This window comes from Aplidium turbinatum, chromosome 7 (assembly GCF_918807975.1).
Source record: "Aplidium turbinatum chromosome 7, kaAplTurb1.1, whole genome shotgun sequence".
NCBI lineage: Eukaryota > Metazoa > Chordata > Ascidiacea > Aplousobranchia > Polyclinidae > Aplidium > Aplidium turbinatum.
In genome coordinates, this window is record NC_137478.1 from 32,290,136 (window position 1) to 32,315,763 (window position 25,628).

Sequence of the window (25,628 nt, forward strand, 5' to 3'; positions counted from 1 at the left end):
AATAGCCTACACCCTATCTTGCATTTCCACTATGCTGCATTGACTCAAATCATTAATAACACCACTAATGGTTTATCTTCAAGTTGAAAAATAATTCACATATCACATTGAGTGGGAAATTTTTATTCAAGATTTCTGTCTTGCAAGAACTGGTTTTATGGAAACAGATTACAAGCAAATACTAAGCAACGTAGTTTGCTTGTGGATGGTGGAAAAACGATCTTTCTCTAATTACTTAAAAACTAATTGTTTGTAAGAGAGTTTTTCCGTTGGGCCACCACAGCAAATTTATGACCCAAGCTGCATTGTCGTAGAGACAAAGTACCAAGTCTCTCCGATGCTTCAAGTCACAGCTGTTCGTACCCAGATAGAAAAATCCATCAGCAGACGTTGAATCAACGTAAAATGACGGTTTTGCTGTCTGGATAAGCTAGGAAATATCGAAACCGAACCGCATCGTAATGAAGAGCCGCTTGAGGAAAGATGAGGCGTTGTGTATATGTGATCCATCGACAGCACATGGGTGGTTGGTGCAACTGGTGAGGAAGTGAATCAGCCCAACAGAACAGGGTCAGGGGGGTTATGGCATTGTAGCCCGGTTAGTCCGCCGAAACATAGCAACATGCACACACTGTGGCGCTAAAGGGTGGGGGTGCACCAACCGACCAGCAGAATGACGATTGGGATAGACCTCATTCTGCCAGCGGGCGGTGCTCATGGCAGGGGATCTGTTGAACCTTGAAGAACCACATGCATGCGAAACGAAGCGAACCGATGCATCTGGTGCATGAAAATGTCAGTTCTAACCCTCTTGGGGATGTAGCCTACAACCGCAACAAATTATTGTGTCACACAAGGAGGAACAAACAATCGTTGTGCGTCATCATTACGTCACAGGAGAGTCAACAAGACGAACACCTCACAAGTTAAAGTTACACCTTTCAACGTTAATTTTACATTTATACTACGACAGAACATGTAACTCGCACATGAAACGTTGGGCTGTTGTCGGTCAAACAGCGCCACTTTACGGACATAATTCTTAATACAGTGGCCCCCTAAGGCGGCAATAGAGACGGGGACAAGGTTTTCTAAACACAAAACCGCAACGAGTCAAAACAAATAAAATCAGTTGCAAAACTTTGTGCGGCACTTCAACAATATCGAACAATGATGTCATTTCAGTATTGAGAGAAACTGATCGAAGCATACTCGGGCTTATAAAGCCTCAAGGCCGTTAATGTGGAGTTACTACCACAGACAGCAAATCAATCATTTTTTACATTGATTCAACGTCTGCAGACGTTGATTCAATGTAAAAAACGGTTGCTTTGCGGTCTGGGCACGATATCTGCTGGTTGTTCCAGCCAATAGATGTCAGTTAATGGAGAACTGAATTGCACAGGCCAAAAATTAAACCATGGATGTTTGTATTGATCCACAGAACTGCATGGACCCCAACTGAGAGAACCATCTTTATCGTGGAAGGGACGAAGACCCCACTTATTCATCTGGTAGGGGAAGTAGTAGGAAAACTTTGGTGTGTAATTTAATTTGTCACTGGGTTGGCATAAGAGACATGTCACAAAAGAGAAGTCGACTTTATGACGTACATACCCAATAAACCATTAGGTATGTACGTCATAGTCCGCTCAATAACGTCCTCTCAACCGACGATGATCGCCAGTCGCGTCGGCAGCGGGAGAAATCAGTTCTGAGACAACGGCCAAGTTACGGACGTTTGCCATCATCGCATGCGTCGTGTGAATCATCGGTTAGTCAGTTGTGATGCAAACAATCCTCATAGATGAAGTTTATGGAAAGACAAGTTATTGGCTACACGCAACATTATTATAAATATCATCTAATTATTTACAAACATAGGGAAACACTGGGAACATCGCACGTTCTTAGAGGAATAATATTTACACAGAAATTCCATACTAAAAGTTCACTTCACCGCTCGAGATTGGAGCACAGAGCAAGCTTATATAGCCTGATAACGTTAAAGGTCATTGTTGAAACTGATTTGAAACAATGAGTTACATTTGAAACCGTGGATGGTTCCTATGATGAGGCGGCAACAAGGACCGTGGTGCAACAGGAGCTGCCCCCGTTTACCCCATCACGTTGTCACAAATTCCATTACCCCCCGCCAAGCAGATGTAAGTTTGTGGAGGGAGATCATCTCGTCATAGGGAAGCGTACCCGACAACATAGCCCATCCATTCATCACAATAATTGAACTTGTTTCGTCACACTTGCCGATTGTCCGAACGTTCAGCGACAGAATGTTCGGAGATTCGAGAAGGTTCTCAGCCGATTGTCAAGGCTACAATCGACCACGCGCGACCTACATCACGGCGCAACAGCTGCGCGCCTTCACTTTTCGGATGATCGTGGTTCTATAGCCACTAGGGAGCGCATTTCTATTGCTCTGGGAAACGCTCTTGAGGTTGTTCAGTTTCGTCAAAATTCCAGAGTTTTTTGAGGCATGTTTCGGCTTCAGGGTAACAGGCTCAGTGTGGCCGGGAGGAAAGGACTTACTTGAGGGTATCAAGATATACTGGCCCGGGAAGGCTTCCTTCGTGCTTGATTCGGGAAGAGGGGTGAGACAAGGGGGTGGGGGAAGTTCATTAAGGGGATCCACCACAAACTTGCTCCCACTGCACGTTGATGACGCAATACTGAGGTTGCTCCTCTTCACGACAGCGACCGATTCGCGAGACCCGGAACAAATATTCTGAACCCCCGACCCTTCAAATTGGCTGGAGAGGGGTACTGGGCCTCCTACTTGGTTGTGCGTCCCCAACAAATGTTTTGACTTTTTTGCCTTTCTGTGACGTCGAGGCAATGAGCACGACCGATGATGACGTGGCTCATCGTCGTTAAGGCCATAGGTCCCCACGCAATCCAGGCTTGTGCAAACGCGCAGGTTGCCATGCATCAGCGATGCGAACGACGAAGATGAGGAAGATCTTCTGGAGATCTTGGTGGGGTGGAGACATCTACACTTCATGTTGTTGGCATGACAACGCAGCACCAGACCGGTATCGGACCGCGTTGAGCTGCTGTTCTTGAGCCACTTCCCCGCCCGATTTCCACCCGGACGAAGCCGATGCCCGCTCAGATTGCTGCAGCTACTTCGCGCGCTACTGCAGCTCCTGCTTGACGTCACAGCGGAGTAGGAGGATGAAGATCGCGATTCGGCGCTGCGACTCCGGAAGCCGAGGACATTCATGATCTTCTGATCGCTGCCGTCGAGGTTAATTTGCTTTTTATAGGTTTGCAGGTAAGTGGCGTTGTTGAGCAAGCACTGCTCAGCTGCATCCTCGGGGGCCTTCCCCGCGTCATTGTGCGACGCGTCCCCACCGCACGTCGCCTCGTTCTCTTGCTCCACTATGACGTCACTAACAGTATTGTCATAGCGGAAGCCAGCCGTTCGATCGAAGCCGGAGTTTCCGCCTCTGTCGTCGTCGTCGCTGGCGGAGTCGCGACGTCGGAAGATAGCTGCGGTTACGCTGGAGAGGTTGGAGCTGCTCTCTCTTCTGCTGGTGCTCTCCTCCTCATCACTGTTTTCGGAGCTGCTGGAACGATGAGACTTCCGCCTGCGAAGTGGACGACCTGCAAAAAAAACAACTAGCTGCAGAATTGTTGAATGATGAGAGCAACTGTGCAACCTTCCAAGGACGCCGGTTCGACGCTCGCCTAGAGAACATGTGTATGTAACTATGTATTAGGGTGTACCATTTTGCAAAAAGTTTTTAGAAATTTGTGCGGCTATGTATTACGGGTTTCCACTTGTATGTATTACGGGCAAATGGAGTAAGATGGTATGGACATGTGATAAGGAGGAAGGAAGTTTTCTTAGAAAGGCACTAGATCTAAAGGTGGATGGGAAGAGGAAACGCGGTCGTCCAAGAAGAACGTGGAAACAAGTGAAGGATGAGTTTAAAAAAGTCGGACTGAAGGAGGAAGATGCAAGGGATAGGGTGAAATGGAGAAAAGGGATTAAGACAATTGCTGCGCGGAAACAATCGGCCACCCCCACTAGTGGGGAACAAACCGACGATGGATTATGATGATGATGACTTCTGTTAAAAAGTACTTTGGTAGAGTATCAGAATTTTCCCGCCAAAACTGTGGTTCTGCCGCCATTTTTTCAAAATGGCGGCCAGATAAGATATTATGAAAGTCTACCGCCTTAAACTAGCGTAATGTGATCATATAGTATGTTGAATTGTTGATTATGGGTTTTTTGGGGTCGCAGAACACGAATTTGGAGTCAAAAATGCTCTACGACAACAATTTTGTAAAGTAAATTTTGACATATAGATGTGACCACACTGTTCTGGATTGCAGATTTGCATAAAAAGAACATCTTATTGTCATTTTAACCTTGAAATGCATGTATGCATAAACTTTTCTTGTCGGTGTAGTTATATCAATCAGCATGAGGGGAAAATTAGCATGTACTTCACATCCGATGAAAACCTACTAACTAGTCCACAGTAGCCTGTAGCCTAGCCTACTTAGTTACTAACCTACCTACTTACTAACTAATGGACAGCAGAAGAGTACCCCACGGCAGACCAAAAGGTTCGAAAAACCGAAGTGAACTCTCCCAACTGGGTAAATGCTGTACTTTTACACGACGAAGATCATTATTAGCTACATTGACTCGAAGAGTATAGCTAGTGATCGTAGCCTACGCAAGTTACAAGATTCAGATCCGTTATGCCACTGAATGAGACGGCCGGTGAAGCACACCGATCATTGGCACAAAGACCAAAAAGAAAGTACTTCCTCATTGGGAACACTAGCAAAAGACTAGGTGTTTCTAAGCTTTCTAAAAGCTCTGACGTTCTTGCTAGGCTGTTGTTCCTCAGAGACGAAAGTCACAGAACGACCAACCAATCCATCGTGATAGCAAGGGAGGAAATTCGCCAGGCATGGAAACATCATTTTAGCGTGGATTTGGTAAGCATTAAGCAAAACGAGAAACAATCTGAACAGAGAAGGAATCGTGTAAGGTTATTGTTAAAAATGCGGAGAAAGACCGGCATCTGAAGAATTTGTATGAAACTTGGTATCAACTAGAACTTGATTCCAGGCGTGAGAGGAATAATAGTGATTCATTTAAAAAACGTTTGCATGATATGGAAGAAAATCTCAAGGATCCTCTGGATAATTGTAAGACTACTTGGTCAATTCTCATGCATTCTGGTATCATTGACTGGGAGACAGATCTGGAACATTTGAAAAATCAGCTCCAGCGAGATCAAGTAGGTTGCGCATTGGGAAGAGATGCTCTGTAGAAAAGACGGGACAGCTAGAGAAAAATAACACAGCGCAGCTTGCGAAAGGTAACAGAAAGAGGATGTTGCTGACAATCTGAAAACAGTAAAGTTGGACTTAAGTACAGATGAAGAAACAGAAAGTGACAGTGACAACTGGAAAACTCCTGAAAAGAAGAGAAAGAAAATGGATATTATGTCGCCTACAACTTTAACATCTGGTCGACTTGGATTGAGCTACCTGCAAAGAACAATGTTCGTGGCTGCTGTAGTTCAAGCGTCCGGCGTACAAGTCGAAGATACTAATATCTCAGTCACAACAGCTCATAGACTGGCTAATAAGACTAGGTCCTCTCATTCCCAAAATGTCAGAGATGAGTTCCAGGCCCCTGATTTCGCAATAATTCACTGAAACTGTAACATTCTGAAAATGAGAAGAAATGTTTCATCAAAACAGTGCTGTGTATATGTGTCTGGCGTTAGTTTTGATGATAAAGGTAATGCAGAAATAAAGCAGCTGCTGGGGGTGCCTGAGCTACCATAGACGGCTCCGGATCATCTCAGGAACAGGCCGTAATAAAGTTGGTGAAAGACTGGAGAGTGAAAGGTGCCATTGGTGGTAGGTGTTTGATACGACTGCCACCAATTCAGGGAAGTGGCAAGGTGCTTGTAGCCTACATTGCTGGAGGCAGCAATTGGGAAAGCAATTCGGAACTTACTGATCAAGAGTGGCAACAAATACCAGTATCAAAATGGAAAAAATCAGTGATTAGGCTATAAGAAACTAAACAAATTTGTTTTGAACGTAAGGGTGGTCAACGGTAGGCTATTGCGGAACGCGAGATTATGCTAATCTCTGATTTTATAGACAATTGTTCTGACAAGAGCCGCCGGCAAGCTATCTTGCTTGTCGTGCAAAGGCACAGAGAACAGTTCACAGATTACAATAAAGCTACCTTAGCCAAACTCAATTGTTAAAGAAATGCATAAAAAATTCAGTGAATTGAGTGTTCGCATAACTGTGGTAGGCTATAGTGTTGATGAAATTTACTGGAAAGTGAAATCAATCAGGACTGAAGAAACAGGGATGGATCATATTTGAGAGTGATTAACTCAATTTGTTTGTAAATGAATCGTGTTGTTATTTCAAAAGTTTGATAATATTTAAAGATTATTCATTTTGGGGTGAGGTATTCTTGGTCAGGTTGTGTCCATGTCTGTAGAATTTCACCATAAATTTCAAGTGGTAAAATTTCATTTTCCAAAATTGTTGTCGTAGAGTACTTTTGACTCCAAATTCGTGTTCTGTGACCCCAAAAACCCCGTAATCGACATATTATATGATCACGTTACGCCAGTTTAAAGCTGTGGATTTTCATGATATCTTATATGGCCACCATTTTTTCAAAATGGCGGCAAAACCACAGTTTTGGCGGGAAAATTCTGAACCTCCACCAAAATACTTTTTAACAAAAGTGGAAACCCGTGATACATAGCCGCACTAATTTCTAAAAACTTTTTGCAAAAATGGTACACCCTACTATGTATGCACTAGTATGCAAAACTACCAGGATTAAACTCTCAAGGAAGCTTTCCCAGTCCGAGCATAAAGATTTCCACAGTAACAATCATCTCACCTGTACGCGAACCAAACAAGTTCGGAGACTTGCGACTCTCCAGGAGAGAATTATCTGAGGAAGCTCCTCCTGGAGGGCGACGGAGAGTAGATGGAGAGGATGTTGAAATGGAATGCCTGCCGGAATGATTATTCCGATGGCGGAAAAGTGAATGATCTTGGAGTTCTCCTTCCAACTCACTCTCCTCACATATCTCATTCAGCACCGGAGCACTTTTTCTCTTCTTGATTCGTTTCATTTGCAAAGAAGCGCGTTGTAAACTGAAAAGATCAGAAAGTAAAAATTTAGACAACCAAAACATGCCGGCGACTACATTTTTAGATATCAAATTTCTTGAATAATGTTAAGAAAGAAATACTTTAGAGCCGTTATAAGTGGAGTTCTCGTAGGTATTCATAAACCAACTACGTATTTTAAAAATACTGTTTAATGGTGATTGAAAGCTCCTTATTCCAACAATGAAGAGCAGTTCCGCTCGTGATCCCTGTTAGCTACACATCACCAGCCTTGACAATCTGCAAGTAATTTTCAATTGTGGAAGATCATCAGAAATCAACTCACTGAGATGCAAGGACATTGGGATTGAGGATGTTGGTGATGTCGTCTCCTCCGTCTTCATCATCAGTTGTGGTTTGGGATTTGCTCCTTTCTTCTTCTTCGATCAAAGCATCAATCCCTCCATGAGCAACACTGAACCCATGGCGAGGAGTGATCGTGAGATGCTCCCGGATAAAGGAAGGATTTTTCGGATGAGAAAACAAAGATGGATTTGATTCTTCTGAACTGGAGCTTGTAGTGCGCCTTCTAGCGGTGTCAGAAGAAAACGTAGGAACGTGCGAAGGAGGAAGAAGAGTTGCTTGCTTACATGGAGGAGACACAGAGAAAAGCATCGGAGATGAGGATGGGTTGTCATCCGGATGCATGGGTCGTAACTTATTAGGTATAGTCTTCCCGGAAGATGACGAAGCAAATGATGAAGAGGTGGACATCTCTGTTCCATCTACATCCGATACGGAGTCTTGCGTAGAACACGTGTTTTCTTCTTGCATTAAGGATCGTTCAGCAAGGAGGAAGTAGGTGGAAGTAATGTGATCATAACGATCTTCATCAAGGGCAAGTTGGATCTCTTCAGCGTTTGCAAGGTTAGCTGCAAGATCAACATCATGAGTTTTGTGCTTCATGCAAGCTGCACAAAACTCACATAAGTGCATAGCCAAGTAGTGAAAGCATAGGCGCCGACTTTTCAAAAAACCTTGGGGGGCGAGAAAGGTGATGACGTCATAACCATAACGCTATTTTACTCAATTAAAATAGTCTTTGATTAAGCTTAATGTCTTGTTTATATTGACATCTAGGCCGCAAACTGAATTTATTAGAACCGCTGCTTGAAACGATTAGTTTTATCCATGCAGTACGCCTAGTAAAAATTTTGATATTATTAGCTCATAATTCAAGCCGATTAATTTTCTTTTCGTGCGAGTGAATAACAACGATCAAAACAGTGAAGTTATCGAAATAAAACGCAAAAAATCATGATCTCAAGCAGAGTGGACACTCGCTATCAGTTTTATTAGCTTCGTTTCGCTCGTTTTGCTAATTACTTACTTTCAAAGCATTAACAACGGCGAAGTGTTTTCTCTGCTGTTTTTATCGAAAGTCTTTATAGTCTTTTATCGAATACCGTAGATACTCGAGTAAAGGTCGAGATGTTCGCAATTGGTTTTCACTTCAATAAGTCAGGTTCAACTTTATACACGGGACATTCGTGACAAGCTGTTGTCTCCAGCTCGGCAGTTTTCAAAATGAACGCATTTGTGCTGCGTCAAAATCATTGCCGACGTAGATTACAGAGTGTGAAATGGCGTCGGCCGAAGTAGAAGGTTTGAATACGTTTATTTGCAAAGATTCAAACTTAATGATTTCTTGTCAATTCTAAGCTTTATGCACTTGTTGAGCAATATGCAAAGCTCACGAGACAAAACAGCAAAAAGAGATGTTTTAAATTTAAGAGATCAATTTTATATTTTTGCGTGTAGGATATAATCATTTATATTACGTAACATTTCATGATCGTTGAAGTCGATGTCAAACCTTAGCGGCCCCATAAAACAATGATGTCAGGTTGGCTAGGTGATAATAGCGGTAAGAGACGTCGTTAATGCAGACAATACCTGCAACCAAGACCATTAAACACCATTTCGTTTATCGGTTTTCGATTTAATTCTCACGCATTGGGAACAAAACAATGCGTTCTGTTGAATCATAATTGATCTCACAGCGGGAAGACCTCGTTGAAAATAGCGTTTAATTTAGTTGGTTTACTTAATATTGCAGTGAATAGTTACGTGACTATTCCAGCAGCGTAAGTTACTCTACCATCTACTTTGAAATGTCTATACCGTGTGATTTCCAAGCTGTATTCACGTAATTGTTCGTTGTCTTTGTGTCGTAGTTTCAACTCGATAAAGTTTGCTAAAATCGATTTCATGTTTGAAGTCACAAAAAAATCTAACGGACGTTTGGATAACTCGTGAAATGAGAATAAACATTCAACCTCGCATTCGCTTTTTCGCTTCCACGCGTTTTGACTTTGAAGTTCCTCCTCACGCGCGGGAAGATAAGCAGTGCGTGCCTGCGGATCTCAGTACTGTAGTATGATTGATTGAATTTTTATCCTCGGACTGGGAAAGCTTCTTGCAGAGCTTAATCCTGGCAGTTTCGCATACTTGTAGAGGCTTTGAATCACTGACGCAGGCCCGGTCACCGAGATTGACAGAGTGAAGTTTCCGATTGTTGAAGTCTTGTTGCCGGGGAGCTATTCCATCCACTAGGTGCCGCTGAATGGAGAGCAGTCCTTAACGTGCGTTGCTCAAGCGCACACCCCGAGAGTCGAACCAGCGCTGCTTGATCTTGAAGCTTCTTCGTTCCAGAAGTGACGCGCTAACCAATTGAGCTATCGGGGCGGACTCACGTTCCAGAAAAAGCCATGCGATCAGCTGCTATTTTTCGCTTTCGGCATTCTTTAAGTCCGTTTAAATAATCTAAATCTCTAACGAAGTATTTTATCTTTGAAACACCATTTGTAATAGCAATTTTTGTTGCCCCTCAACCATAATTTTACGGGGGGCGCTGCCCCCAGGCCCCCCCGGAAAATCGGCGCGTATGGGTGAAAGCCCTGGTATGGCACTCGAGAGGGCGTTGGTTCGATAACCATCAAGAATACGTGGCTGTGTTATTCGCAAAACACTTAATGACATGGCTGAAGGTAGACATGAAAACTGGCTACCTTGCTTTCCTGTCCACTTTTAAATTAAATTCTTTAACTACCCTGGATACGACGAAGAAGAAAGTGAGCATGAAGTGCATCACGTAAAAACGAAGCTCACGTCACAACGTCACTCACGTAACAACGTCACTCACGTAACAACGTCACTCACGTCACAACGTCACTCACCTTTCATCATCATATCGACGATGCTTTGATGAAGTTCAGTGGAGATGCTGTTGCGCACCAGTATAGGGGTCGAATTCCTTCTCGCGCGTCCTAGTGACTTGGCCCCGATAAGCCAGGGATGGTCCACAAGCTCACTGAGCCCAATGCGGTCAGAGGGTTCGCTTTATAGAAAAGGTAGAAATGTCACTTCGAGTTTACATGAAGCATTGCAAACTCAAACAGAGCTTTCACTCATGATATAATGCCCCTGTGCAATCACGTCACAAGGACAGCTTCGGCCTACGGAGGTGCAAAGTTACTCATGGCGCTCCCACAAAATCATCCGATTAAATTGTTGAAAAACGGGTTTTGGTAAAACATAGCAATGAAATGTGTAACATTTCGCCGAACCTTCATAAGCAGTGAAACAACATAACAACCTGGTATACTCCAAGTCGCAAACTAAAAGGAATCTAAGTTGAACATTACGTCTAACTATGATTAGGTCTTGTGGTCCAGCAGCAACAAGCAAATGATACATGAAGCGATGATGTCATCACAGTATGACGTGAAGCAACAGCCCAAGAACCTTCATGATTAAAATTGCTTTCAAGGCAGTTGAAAAGCTGTGGTGTAATTTAACTTGAAAACTGTGCGGGCTGCGTAATCCATTGCAAGTTAATCAAACGATTTAATCAGTATATAACTTTCTTTATAGACAGAAGAGTGAGAGTGAGAGAAAGAGAGAGAGTGATTGAGATAAAAGTGTAAATTACCAGGGCAATTGATAAAACCGAGAAATACCTCGTCAGTTAGAGGTTGTCTTATACTACCCGCAACATCAATAATGAATGATAATTGCGTTTCCAGTTAAGCTGATGTTTCAAAAGCAAGCAGCATGCCAACGATACACAGATATCGATTACGACGTTGAAAGTTCTTTCAATTCCCTGCGAATCGTCTATTGCAAGCCATGCTCATACAGAGCAAGAGAGGGGAGAAATTTGATTAATACAATTTTGGTAAAGAAATGATTTTCTGGAACCATGGTTAAACCAAATGAAAGATTAAGTCTCTGGGGAGCACCTCATGCTTTGTAAGCGTGATTTGCGTTATGACGTTCAAAATTAAGTTGTATTCTATAAAAAGCGATTCAAAACAAAACGAAATTCTTCACCAAGGAACTTGTTCATGTTTGTTTGAAACACCAGTGAGTTCGAATAAGATTGCAAGAACATGGCGCAAGGAAGAAACTTTTCAAGCTTTAACTTTTGTTAAGTTTAGTTGTCATTGCCAGCTTATGACGTAACAAACAAACTGTTAACGACATAGCATTGTTTGAGACAAATAGACATTTGGCTTTTGGAAACATTATTTTGAGTCGTTCAAATCCGCATGTTCAGGGGATGGGTTAACATTTCTTCTGTTACCATAAGATTCATGAGTGAGCAATTCTCGCCCAAACATTAAGCCATGAAAATAACGAAACAGGAGGCTACTCGAAATAAACTGGATTTGCTCTATGAACCCAGAGAGAGAGCATACTGCTGGTATCCGTCACTTCAACATGTGAAAACGCAAATAAATTTGAGGGCTGAAGTTGTAACTTTCAAGTAAAAATGACAATAGAAGAAAAAGATATCACAGCACAAAGTTTGTTTCAAAGAACTCCTTGAGTGGCCAGAAGTGCCACTCGGGTATGGAAACATTTCGCGACACGACCATCCATCATTGATGACGTCAACAAACATACAAGTTTGCCGCCAAGAATCGCACAGTCTGGTGGGCCACCGCACAACCAACCACTGCTCGCAAGAGGTGATCACAAACTTCAATATCGCCATAAAGTTACCGCCTATGACAAGCCCCTTCAGATTAGGGTTGTTGCGACATATCAAACCATACATCGGCCCGGCCAGATGCGGCACAAAGTCATACCATGTGGTCTCACAAAAGAAAACAATAACGCGTCAACATGCATCGTAAAGCTGACACTTCGTAATACAGGGTGTTCATAAAGTCTCTTTACAATTTAAAAAAAATATTAAAAAATGAAGTGATGAGATATCGCAATGAGGTTTGTTTTATGTTAATCAGTATTTCATAAAGTTTTTATTGACACTAAAATTTATTGTTTCAGACAAAATTTCTTAATTAAAATTTCTTATGTTTAGCCTAATGATTGAGTTATATGAATCAAACCCCCATAAAATGACTACTGCTCAAGAAAAAGCGCAATGTGTATCCTGGTTCATTGAGACAAAATCAGATGTTCAGACCCAGCGAAACTACAGAAGTAAGTATGGAAGAGACACGTCATCACGTCATTCAATTCGTTTATGGCACAAGAAATTTATGAAGACAGGGACAGTGTTCGATACAAGGAGGAGTGGGCGACTAAGAACATCTGAAGAAAACATCGAGGGTGTAAGGCAAGCCTTTCAACGTTCTCCTATCAAGTCCATCCGTACTGCTGCCAGGCAATTGGATGTACCACGTGCAACAGTGCACAAAGTGCAAATGTTGCAGGCACTTCAGCCAAACGACATGCCAAGACGAAAAGAATTTGCAGTGAACATGCTCCAACGAATTTCTGAGGATGAAGCATTCCCCAAGCGAGTTTGTTTCAGTGATGAGGCAACTTTTCATGTCTCAGGAAAGTTAAACAAACACAATGTGAGAATTTGGGAATCAGAAAACCCCGATGCGACTAGAGAACTTCAGCGAGATAGTCCAAAAGTGAATGTTTGGTGTGAAACCATGTGCAATCGAATAATTGGGCCATTTTTGGGCCAATAATTGGGCCATATAGAAGTGTATTAAATAAAGTAAGGTTTAGAATGTTTAGAAGTGTATTTAATGTGTCAATAAAAACTTTATGAAATACTGATTAACATAAAACAAACCTCATTGCGATATCTCAAGATTGGGCTGGGCAAAGTTCAGGGAATGTGGGGAAATGTTGTATGGCAGAAAATTTTCACTAAGGATGAAAGGAAAAGTATATCGGAGCTGTGTACGGCCTGCAATGCTATATGGTAGCGAGACATGGATATTGAGAGAGAGTGAACTGGCAATCCTGAGAAGAACGGAAAGGTCAATGGTGAGAGCAATGTGTGGGGTGAAAATGAGAAGGGAAAAAAGGACTGAAGAATTGTTGGATATGCTAGAGATGAGAGAGACCATAGACCAAATGGCAAGGGCAAATGGAGTAAGATGGTATGGACATGTGATAAGGAGGGAGAAAGGAAGTTTTCTTAGAAAGGCACTAGATCTGAAGGTGGATGGGAAGAGGAAACGCGGTCGTCCAAGAAGAACGTGGAAACAACAAGTGAAGGATGAATTTAAAAAAATCGGACTGAAGGAGGAAGATGCAAGGGACAGGGTGAAATGGAGAAAAGGGATAAAAACAATTGCTGCGCGGAAACAATCGGCCACCCCCACTAGTGGGGAACAAACCGACGATGGATTATGATGATCCAATGCACGTAATTGGAGAAGGATATTAAATATGAAGTACTGTAGTGCCACCGAACAACCAATCTGATATTGGTATCAGGTGGGAACAACAAATTGTGCGAAAAATATCAGTGGAATACCGATTAATGATTAATGTAAAACCTTAGACAGTTTTATTTCGAGCAGTGAGTTATTTATTCAAACAGAATAATTTGTATTACTTGCTAGGGTCGAAATACTGCAACTCGCGCATGCGCAGTAACTAAATAAAATTATGTTCCAAACAGAAGCCCTTTTTGAATCTAGTAAATTTGCAAACCATAAAATATAATTATATCTTGTTCAACGATTATTCGTGTGGCAGAACTGACTTCTTGATGAGAGGTAAGCATTAAGCATGAAGCAACTAGCAAAGAAATGTGACCAACCGAATCAGCATCCGCTCAATGAGATCCTGACATTTGGAGCTGACATGGTCATGGACTTGGTAGCGACAATCCATGATGTTGATCAACGTCTCGGAATCATTTGCTTCATTGAATGGAGCGATACCACAAACCAACATGTACAAGATGACTCCTGGAAAGAAACTCATAATTTTCTTTTCACATTTCCACCCAGCGTAACAATTACATACACCAATAGTCAATGGCATTTCAAGTTGGTTTTGCTTTAGAAAAGCCTGTCAAAGCCTAAAACCGAACAGGCCTAAGAATTATTAAACCACTTTCAATCGAAATTTGTTACTGGTCTTAGTGGTCTATACAATAGTGAATGTCAAAGGGCAACGACCGCATTATCAGATTGCAACCGGAATTCTAATAGTTAGCCAGGAATGGTTGAAAAGGTTTGCAGATTCAGAAACTATGTGGTCTACCAAGGTAAGACCACTAGCCTTTACCTGGTTACGTCCGTTCATTAGGTCCTTTTTTATATCATGTTACAAATTGTTCTTATAACAAGGCAACACATTTGCAGTAAAAAGGTAATATTATTAAATTTATAAGAATGATAAAGTAACTGCCGGCTAGCAAAACCCGGGTTTTTGCATTGATTCAATGTCTACAAACGTTGGTTTTGCTAGTCGGGTGCTCACCCAAGCTCCAGACATCGACGGCAGGTGCATCGTATTCCTCGCCAAGTAAAATCTCTGGGGCTGAATAAGCAAGTGAACCACAGGACGTCGATAACTTCTCTCCAGGTTGATATCGGTTGCTGAAGCCGAAGTCGGTTAGCTTAACGAGACCCTGGCTCTCGAAAAAGACCACATTCTCGGGCTTCAGATCGCGATGAACCACGTGCAGTTTGTGGCAGTAGGCGATAGCGCTGACAATCTGCACACAAATGCATAGATTGGAAAGGTTAGCCGCAGGATTATCAACACAACATATGTAACAATAGGAGCTTATCTCCGCACAGAAGCGCAACAATGTTCCATAAAAACCCGGCACTCCACAATCCACCTGCCATAACCGAACCTACTTGATCGTAAGCTGGATATCGAACTAAAACTACACTGACTTTTAATCATGAACAACTTTCGATACTCGACCTCATGTGGGTCCCCTATACTCAGTTGTGTGTGTGCTGTTGCGACATGATAATGATTACAAACAATGAAAACCTGATTTGCCTCAAACAGCAACAACTTGTGCACTATTGACGGTTAACATTTCACGACACCGTGATTTTGGTCAAGATGTTGCTAAACCATAAGCAACTGAAACAAAGTAATATCATGAAGCAAAAATGCAAACGATAAGAAACTTTATAAAAAAGCGGATTCCACACCTGGTGGAATGTACTCACAGCCCTTTCGACATTTTTGATAAATAAAGTGCAGAAAGATTGGTAGTTATGACACCACTCTTTCTGATACCACCTCAACTACGATGCAGTTAAAGAAATTCACGAGAACGGAGATTAGTGAAACGTAACTACCAAAGTCTTTCCACATTGACCAATGCACAATTGCACATATATCGATAACAACTAGGAATGCCAAATGGTGACACCCGATCATATATCTGGAAAATATTCAAATCGAAAACAGAAGCAACATGAATAACCAGAGTGCGAGTTATAGTAAACAAGTAGCTGAACTTCAGAAAACGTTTCCAACGTTAAGTTGGTCTCTTTCAGAGTCGATGAAAAATCTCTCATACTTCTTGCTATGTTTCGTTAGCCATTGCAGACAGTTCTCCACACAGCCTCTCTGCTACCGCGAAAAGGCTTGCAATATTTTCGTTTTCTAAAAATAGATCTTCGAAGAAACTGCAGCGCATATTAGCAACACGGCAATAGAACAGACGTGATTATTATACGTTCACTTACGCGTGTCACTGGTTGCAATACGGTGTGAAACACAAGCAAGCAATCAAATACCATTCAGCTATATCTATTATGTTTCTCGGCAGTTGAGTGTAGCAAGAACTGACAGCGAACAGCGATAGACACAAGTTTCGACTAAAAGGCTGGGCTCATCAGTATCGCATCACCAACTCATGCCACAGATTTCTTCACCACTGCTTTTGCCGATCGATATTATTTTCACTATCCATCGCGTTATCCAGCTCCCTACGAATGGCGCATGTGTGCGCACAGGATTCCTTATTATTCACAAGATGATTCCAAATAAGGCAGCAACTTCCATTGTAAAACGTCAAACCGTGAAAATATCTGACGCATTGGATTCCCGTTCAATGGTTGATGAGGCATTGGAACTTTTAACAAAAAACTTCAAAACTCAAGAAAACGTCCCATTGAATCTTGCTAAAATTTGTTTTCACTTTCTTTGTGCTCTCTCTAGCAATGTCTAGACTCTGGAGTGTAGTATTGAGATAGATTAGTCTCCTGCAAAGGGTTAACGGAATCGCCACTTGAAGGATAACATGATCTCATTTAATCCCATTCAAGCATTGCTAATTTTGATTTAAATACAAAAACTTGAAAGCTATCTATGTCCCTCAAATGGTGATTCCCTGTGACAAAGAGAGATGGGCATCTGAAGCAGACGTCTCCAAACCCGAGTTTTGATTCTTTGTGGTAAATATCATCCAAGAGAAATATGAATACACACTAAAAACAAGAGAAATATGAATACACAGTAAAAACAAGAGAAATATGAATACACAGTAAAAACAAGAGAAATATGAACACACAGTAAAAACAAGAGAAATATGAATACACAGTAAAAACAAGAGAAATATGAATTCACACTAAAAACAAGAGAAATATGAATACACACTAAAAACAAGAGAAATATGAATACACAGTAAAAACAAGAGAAATATGAATACACAGTAAAAACAAGAGAAATATGAATACACAGTAAAAACAAGAGAAATATAAATACACAGTAAAAACAAGAGAAATATGAATACACAGTAAAAACAAGAGAAATATGAACACACACTAAAAACAAAAGAAATATAAACACACACTAAAAACAAGAGAAATATGAATACACACTAAAACACTTTAGTTAAATTTATTAAGTCTTTTTTATTTTCAAGAAGTATATTTTTCCACAGTATTTAAAAGGCCTCATTTCTGAGCAGTTCTATCTTGTCTTTTGCAATGAATCTTAAGTCTGTTAACGTATTTTTTGCCACTGTTTTTATTTTGAATGCTTTTCACAGTGGTCTCGGTTGATTTCCCGCTTAATTACTTTTTATGGTTTCACTGTCAAAGTGTGTACTGAGGAAGCCGCATTTACGATGGCGAAAGCATGAAAATACAAGTTGCTGAACTTGATATTATTAGCTTGTCATCAAAAGATACCTTTTCAAATTTGGGGTTTGGTGGATATTTTGAACTTTTATTTTTTCTCCAAACCACAGACATAGCACCAGGTTGTTGTGACGTATGACGGACAGATAAATTGTTCAGTTTAATGGCCAAATGGTGAGACCCCTAGTACAGCATTCAAAAGGGCGTTGGTTCGATACCGCCCATCAGCATGTGGCTGAAGGTGGCCACGAAGATTGACTTCATTGCTTTCCCGTCCATCCAACTACAAATCTTAACCACAGGGGGAAGTGTGAACACCATAAAAAAAGTTCACTTCTAACTTTGGTTATGATCCATGAAACTGCTTCTCCATGGTTTCGAGATAACCAGCACAATTTCAAAAAAATAACAATTTAGCGTTAACTCCTACTTCATTTCAAAGCGTTAAACCAACGTAAGGTAATGTTTAAATGATTAGATACCCAGATGCGTGGTAGAGATAAAAGTTTGATTACAGGAATAACAACCGCCAAGCCAACCAAGGCAATCATTACAGAGCGAAGATTACCGACTTGAAGCATAACAGAAAATAGAAAAGCAAGCTCATAGTAGCAATCTGGTAATTGTAATGGATGAAATTGAGTGACGTGGCATCAAGGCGCGTGTGTTATAAACACACGCCAGGTCGGCACCCCAATTAAAGCAATTAATCCCAGTGAATATCCAAGTTTATCGCCAAATCCCAAGTGCAGTACGTGTACCCCGTTGCTGCGAGATTGCCTGGTAATTAATAATTTATATATAATAATAATTAACAATAATCGTTTGTGAATAAAAATAGTAATAATTTTGAAGATGCATATTCCATAGCCATGTGCGTGGGGAACCTCCCATTTCTACTAAAGCGTTAAAACTCCGCAAGCTGTGTTGTAATGACAATCTGTTTGCTTCTAATAAATGAACGAAATATTAAACAACCTGGCAGAAGACAGGCAAACTGAAAAGTCGTGCTTCTGATGCATGTTGGCTAAGCACTGCAGGGTGAAGGTGGCTTGGTGATGAAGATAATGAACCTTTTTCAGGAAAGTTCAACAATTGGCCAGTCATTGGCCTTCATCAAAGCCTTTGCAAGAATCATTTCTTGTTTTCTATGTTTGGCCAAGCAGTTTCCGGAGCTACCACCTTCCAGCAGTGACAAAGTTCTTCATTGCAAAGCAGCTGCCAATTGTCTAGTTTAACTTAAATATTTAGAACTTGAATATGGCAAGGTGGTTTTTCATGGCATGCACGTACTGCAGCTTCGAGCAACAAAAACCTTTCTCGCCATATTCTACCTCTCTACATTACACAAAACAATAAAACCAATTCAACACGGTACTGATGCGTTCGATGAGACGATGAATTAACGGGTAGGACATTCATTCATTATGAATTATGAAGTATTAAATAACTTGATTGTGGAGAAAGGTTATCACCCTCATACATTCCAGATACAGCTATCCACTTAATAGACGTCGTTACAATGTTGTATTGATATACTGGCCGGTCGTCCTACAAGCAGGTATCAAGTTACAAAAGTAACAAAACTAAACAGAAGCAACATATCACCTTCACACATCACCCAACACAAGGTTGGGCTATTATCTTCCCTTCATAACCACTTTGTGTTTATTTGAGAATGTCACCAACAAGCAACAATACAAAGTACGACAAGCACTAAACGAGTTTCGTGGAACCTGCAAAAGGTTTGATCAAAGTAGGAGAGGACACAGGGAATCATCACGGAACTGCGGCGATCAATGGCCACTGGAAACGGGTTCAAAACCAGAACAAGGTACAACAACTGCTCGGTTTCAGTAAAAAATAGAAAACGTTACTTGAAGTTTCAAAGCATTGAATGAAACATGAAGCACATGGCGATTAACCAACAATAACAAACGACGTCATTAAGACTGCAAAAGAGTTGGTGGAATAGCTAAATTAATCCTAACTTGCTTCAGTGTGGCACATCTTTAGAGGAGACAATGAATGGAACGAAGAATGATATGAGCGCAGAACTTGTTTCTTGAAAAGAAGTAATATCATGCATGGTTTACCCTGGCAAGAACGAACTCATGGTGCCCGGAGTCAGAGATGACCTTTACAAGAATTAACTGCTGTTTCCGCATGACTGACCAGCCAACTTGGCAGTCAAAACCCAGTACACTAAATGCAGGCAACTCAATTATAAAATCGGTTCTTTTTTACATCGACTCAGCGTTTGCAGACGTCTTCTGAGTTGGAAATACTCCAAGACAGACACAACACAGCGCGAATCGTTCAACACGTAGCTTCCATGCATTGAATTAAAAGAATCATACCCAAACCAAGCGGGCGGCCTAGATTATTCTCTTACTTTACCGTATTAAATGTTATTGCTATTACATGGTATGATATTAGTAAAATATCCAACAATCAAGAATTGATTAAACTCATGGCACTGCTTTTTACATATATAATTCATCAAATGTTGGAATTTGTACAACAATTTAACCTCTTAGTGTAATTTACTAAGAATCAATTTCGTTATAGTAATAGCATCTTCAGCTAACACATGTACAAAAGAAAATTTGAAAATACGTAAAAAGAACAAATAAAGCGAACTCCGATATCATCAACACACATAAAAATTGTACTTTAAATGAATGGTTATATATTATACACAATATTAAAATCAAAAGCTGCAAGCCTAAATCTTAAACTGGTGTTTTGCTCCGATTTTCAACAATATATATATTATACTGGTACAAAATTCAAGAAATACATGAACATATCATCCATTAAGTAAATTACAACAGTTCAACAAGACGAATACAAAGAAAAACGCAATTTAGTTTACAATCCTTTGCCATAAGTTTACGCTGATATAACGTCAAAAAGAATAAAGTGTGAATGGGCGTGGTTGAAGAATGTACATTTGACTATAAACTGAATTATCTTGTGAAGTCACTATCACTAATGAAAACAAATTATTGCATTACAATGCATCATAATGTTTGAAAAAGCAATGGAACTGTCTTGAAATCAATTTTTGAGGTACCGGTATTCTCTATCAAGATGAAAAACAACATTCGGTAGATGCAACAAAGCACTAAATGGTGGATGTGGAAGCATCTGCTCCAGTCTCCACAAGGCTTAGAGGCAGCTTGCACATCTTGTGGCAACTCAACGTTGCAGGAACTATGAACCGAATAAGGGCTCGACTTGGACGACAAACAATTTGATTACGCGAGCACAAAATAAATTCTTCACAACCGGCCTTTAAGATAATTGAATTATTTTTGTTTTGAACTTTGGCAAAGCTTGGGTAATAATGAGCTAGTTAATCTTAAAAGAACACACGGGCTATTGCACTTCAATTTTTTACTGCACTTTCGACATTGGGACGCTCAGGTGCTGCACTTTGAACGCACGAAGAAATACAATTTCTTGGATTCCCTAACTAAACCTAAGTGTGTTTTCAAAGTATTATTATTGAACGGAGCAAAATGATTTTTGTGTATATAATATTCTGAAACTCTAACTACCGGTATTCTAGAACAGCTTACGTCACTGATGAATCGTCGTCGTCGTCGTCTGAGCTTCTGGGGCCGAGGGTCTATCCTTTTACCACCCCAGATTCACGATGTTCCCGGACTACACTGGAAGGCTGCTAGAGAGCAGCCAGTCTTTAGTTTCATCATCCATGACGCGCAGACCTTCCACTCCGTTAGGTGGTTTGAAGATGGTACAGTCATTGATGATGTGGTCTGCGGTCTGTTCCTCGGCACCACATTCACAGGAGGAGGAAGAAGCCATTCCCCATTGGTGCATGGTTGAGCGGAAGAGCCCGACGCCCGTACGGAGACGGTTGAGGCGCACCCATGCCTGTCTCTGTAGTGTCAGGCCGATGGGGCGTGTGTCGGCGTCGGGGATGAATGAATGGAGTCTGGTGGTGTGTTGTGCATTAGAGTATATTGGGGAAATACTTAGTCATACAAGATCAATGTGCTGACTGCTGACTGAGCTCATTGGTTTGATTCGACTTTGACTGAACGTTCAACTACAAGGAACGACATATTTGTTCAAATGCTAAACAGTGAACTCCAAGCTATTAGTATTAGGTCAACCAGTGTGAACCTACATAGACAATGGGTCCACAGTCCACACCAACCATCATTGAAAGGGGTACAAAGTTTCATACAATATTCAGATAATTAGTTGCACTGATGAGAATTTAATATTCGAAAACGCGTTCTGCAACACTGTTTTTTGCACTCTGCAATGCCTGATGCAGATTTATCTGTAGATTTCCATCACGCATTGAAGCGGTGATCTGATAATGAAATTTTCTACGGTTCGAGAAAAAGTTTTCTCTGCCTATAAAACGTTGAATGGTAGTTTAATTAATTATTTCATACAATATGTTGTGACTTGAGGTTGAGTTTGTTAAATGAGACAACAAATATACCAATCGAGTAATAAAGTAGGCGCTGGTGCACATTGACCTCTGTTCGGGTTTCTCAATGTTATGAATCCATCCATCAACCACCACCAGGGTTGGAAAAAATCATGATTTTTTTAAAAAAATCCGATTTTTTTGATTTAAATCGGATTTTTTTGATTTAAATCAGATTTTTTTGATTTTTTTTATATAAAAAAGCGTCGAGTCTACTTGGGGGAAGAGATTATTCTAGTAAGATAGCAGAATTATTTTTAACTCCTTGATTGATTGAAAGGCTTTGCTTTGCAAGTGTTTAATCATTTTTATTATCATATTGTAGGCTAGCCTGACTACTGTCTATTGCACATATTTTTAAGTAGGTGTGATATGTTGTTTTATACTAAATCATAATGTGCATATCGAGATTGAGGTACGTCTCAGACTGTCATCTCACTACACTAAGATCTTTCCTTACGTTTGAGCACACATTACTTTGCTTTTTTGCTCAACTGACGCATGGCCTACAACCAGACTTTTTGCAAAGAAAGTTTAACTGTGTAATATAATTATGTTACCGACGTACCATACCAAAATTATAAAAGTTCATATGACACAAAATTGCAGTTTATTTTGCATTGAGAAGTTTGTACATAAATACAAGCTCGCCAGCTTTTGCAGTGCCCAATCGATTTCGAACTTCTGATTGAACCAGACCAAAAGTGGAAAAAACTCGCTCAAAAACTATGTTTAGTGAACAACACTGTTTGTGAACTGAAAAGTAAACTAAGTTGCCTTTCAAAACATGCATAGCCTATAGCCTTAAGTATTTAAATATAACTTTTGTATTACAGAGAAGCAGTGAAACGTTTGTTGATGTATTTATTTTTATTTTAGCAAATAAAAAATCATTTGATTTTTTTAATTGATTTTTTTGATTTTTATTGTTTGATTTAAATCATGATTTAAATCAATGATTTAAATCAACCAACCCTGACCACCACATGGAACGCTTGGACTGAAGACCCTGGATGACGAGACTGTCGAGTGGCTGATGACATCATGCCCAAACATATAGTCCCGAAGAACAGCTCATACGACGAAGAAGAATGTTATGAAGAATTATGAGTTATACAGACGTAAAACACAACAGACATTGAAACAGTTGAAAACATCTGGTATTGGTAATCCGATTTTATTGTCCTGTCAGTGGTCAGTAACTTTTAAAGTACCGATAGTGTTAGTTTTTAGAACTCTTAAAACTTTTTTCTTCCCACCAGCATTGCAACCATCTTTAAATATAAATTGTACCTACCTGTGCGAAATACTCCTTTGCTATGTCTTCGTGCAGTCCTCTGTCATGCTTCATTATATAATCAAACATATCGCCACCATCACCGAGCTCAAGAATAAGATACAACTTGCTCTGTGTCTCAATCACCTGGTACAGGCGAACCTAAAAATAAACGATATTTGCATAATAAACTCAGCTGGAGATGTGAGCACCTTATTTTGTTGTAAAAGCAGGCTGCTTTTTTATATATATCATACTGTAAATATGAGCAATTTAAATAGATATTTTTTATAAAACAACAAAAAAAGAAAACGAACAATTGTTTGCTAACAAATTTATGAATTAACTGCTGAAACAGAATTTAAAACTGTTGCAGTCGTGAAATAATAAGGCATACAAACGAACGTCAATATAATGAGTGATACAACTACATTACTACATACTTTCCAATTATTGGAAGGCTACTCTAGTTAAAATACCATTCATTAACTAGTATTACGTGCATTTTATCATTTGTAAACTAGGTTCAAGCTATTGAAGGATAATTCCCAACAAGCTAATCAGCAGCAGTGCTTTCAGTTTTACAGTTGTACTGGTATATAATATGCAATAATACTAAAAATTATTTTTGCTTACAAATATATGAAATGATCGCAAATTACCAAACAACAAAAAATGAGAACATAATTATTTTTTTAAAAAGATTTCTAGCCTTAGCCCCTCATGCTCAATTAAAACATATTTTCTCCAGTATTAAAGCATTTTCAGCTCTATTGGTTGCTTCTGGAAATCTAAAAACAAAATAGGCTAGCCTATGCTTGGTCATGTCAATTGTCAAAACATAAATGCTTGCCAATTGTCATAGACTTGCCAGTAGCTACAGGTCCGAAGGATTCATAAAACTCTGTTTAACACCAAAAAATATTTTTGGGTCACTCAAGGGCCAAGGCCACTTGCACAGTTAATCTCGTTTTGTACATAGCCAACAATGGGTATGGGTAATTAGCAGTTTTGAAAGCAAACAGTGTTATTTTGTCAAAAATATATTAACATTCAGAATCAGGGTTGATCTCTAACCTGGTTTAACCTAACTCTAACACTAAACTATAACCTGGTTTAAACCGGTCAAAACTGGTCAAAACCTAGAAAAATATTTTTATGTAGTGAATGGTCGGCTACCTGGGCTATTTAGGAAATATAAAAGCAGTTGTGAGTTGTGACCATTTTGATATGCAGGCCTCGAAATAGCTGGCGGCCATGGCCGCCTGAACTTTCATTAATGGCCGCCAATACCGACCTGTCAGGCAAAATTTGATGGCAAATGTTTTCATAAAAAAAAATTTGTTGGAATAAATTCTTGTACTTCAGTTGGCTGTGCAAACTGTTCATCGTCCTACCAAGCATTTTTTGGTTCATCAGAAACTTATTTTTAGAATTTGAATTTTCTCAATAATTAAAATACCGTAACCAACTGATTAAAATATCAAAAATAAACAGAGAAATTGAATATTTTTTGTTCCAAATCCAGCATATACGTTATTGTTGATCAAAAAAAAATATATACTTGAACATCATTACTAAACATAAAGGGTAATATTTTTAATTTAATTGAAAAGCAACTTGATTCATACACTATAAAAGGGGTTTTGACCAGTTTTAGGTGCTCACAACTGCCAGGTTTAAACCAGGTTTTAACCTGTTTAAACCGATCAACCCTGTTCAGAATAGGTCACTCCACTAGGGAGCAGCTGCTGATGACAGACTGGCATGTGGGGTGGCCCATAAGCTGCATGATACCAGAGGTTCAATGCAATAGTTTAGTGCATCATTCAATTAAGTATATAATCAAAATTAGAAATAACAATAACTTAACTGACAACAAACCTATTCACACAGAAGTTTGACAAAGTTGGGGTAAATGGACAATTTTGAACATCAAAATTAGAATGCAAGTAGAAGCATTAAGCACATATCACAAGGTAATAAGTTTAAATTTTAACAATTTATTGTGTATAGGCTATATATATAAGAGCAAATATAATTTATAAACAATTATGTAAAACAGGAAAAAAGCATGATAAAAACCTACCACATTTGGGTGTTGGACCAGCTTCATACATGTGACCTCATGGTAGAGATGGTCAGCAGATATCTGATCCATTTTTGTTTTATCGATCACTTTTACTGCAACTTTTTCACCAGAAAAAACATGTTCAGCTAGTTTTACTACAGCAAAGTGACCTCGGCCTAGCGTATTTTTCAAATCATACAATTCAGCTATCTTACTGTGTTCAGAGGATTTCCACATTTTAGCCAT

General features: G+C 40.0%; 1 protein-coding gene across 1 annotated transcript; it reads right to left on the reverse strand.

Annotated features, from left to right (window-relative positions):
- Positions 1–117: 117 nt before the first annotated feature.
- Positions 118–25,628, reverse strand: LOC145774609 (uncharacterized). Its single transcript, XM_082585885.1, has 8 exons — positions 25,401–25,628; positions 23,333–23,473; positions 14,923–15,160; positions 14,255–14,405; positions 10,389–10,549; positions 7,496–8,081; positions 6,935–7,194; positions 118–3,624 (listed from the first exon to the last, which is right to left on the reverse strand). The coding sequence occupies exons 1-8, from the start codon at positions 25,626–25,628 to the stop codon at positions 2,354–2,356; spliced, it is 3,036 nt and encodes a 1,011-aa protein (XP_082442011.1). The 3' UTR covers positions 118–2,353.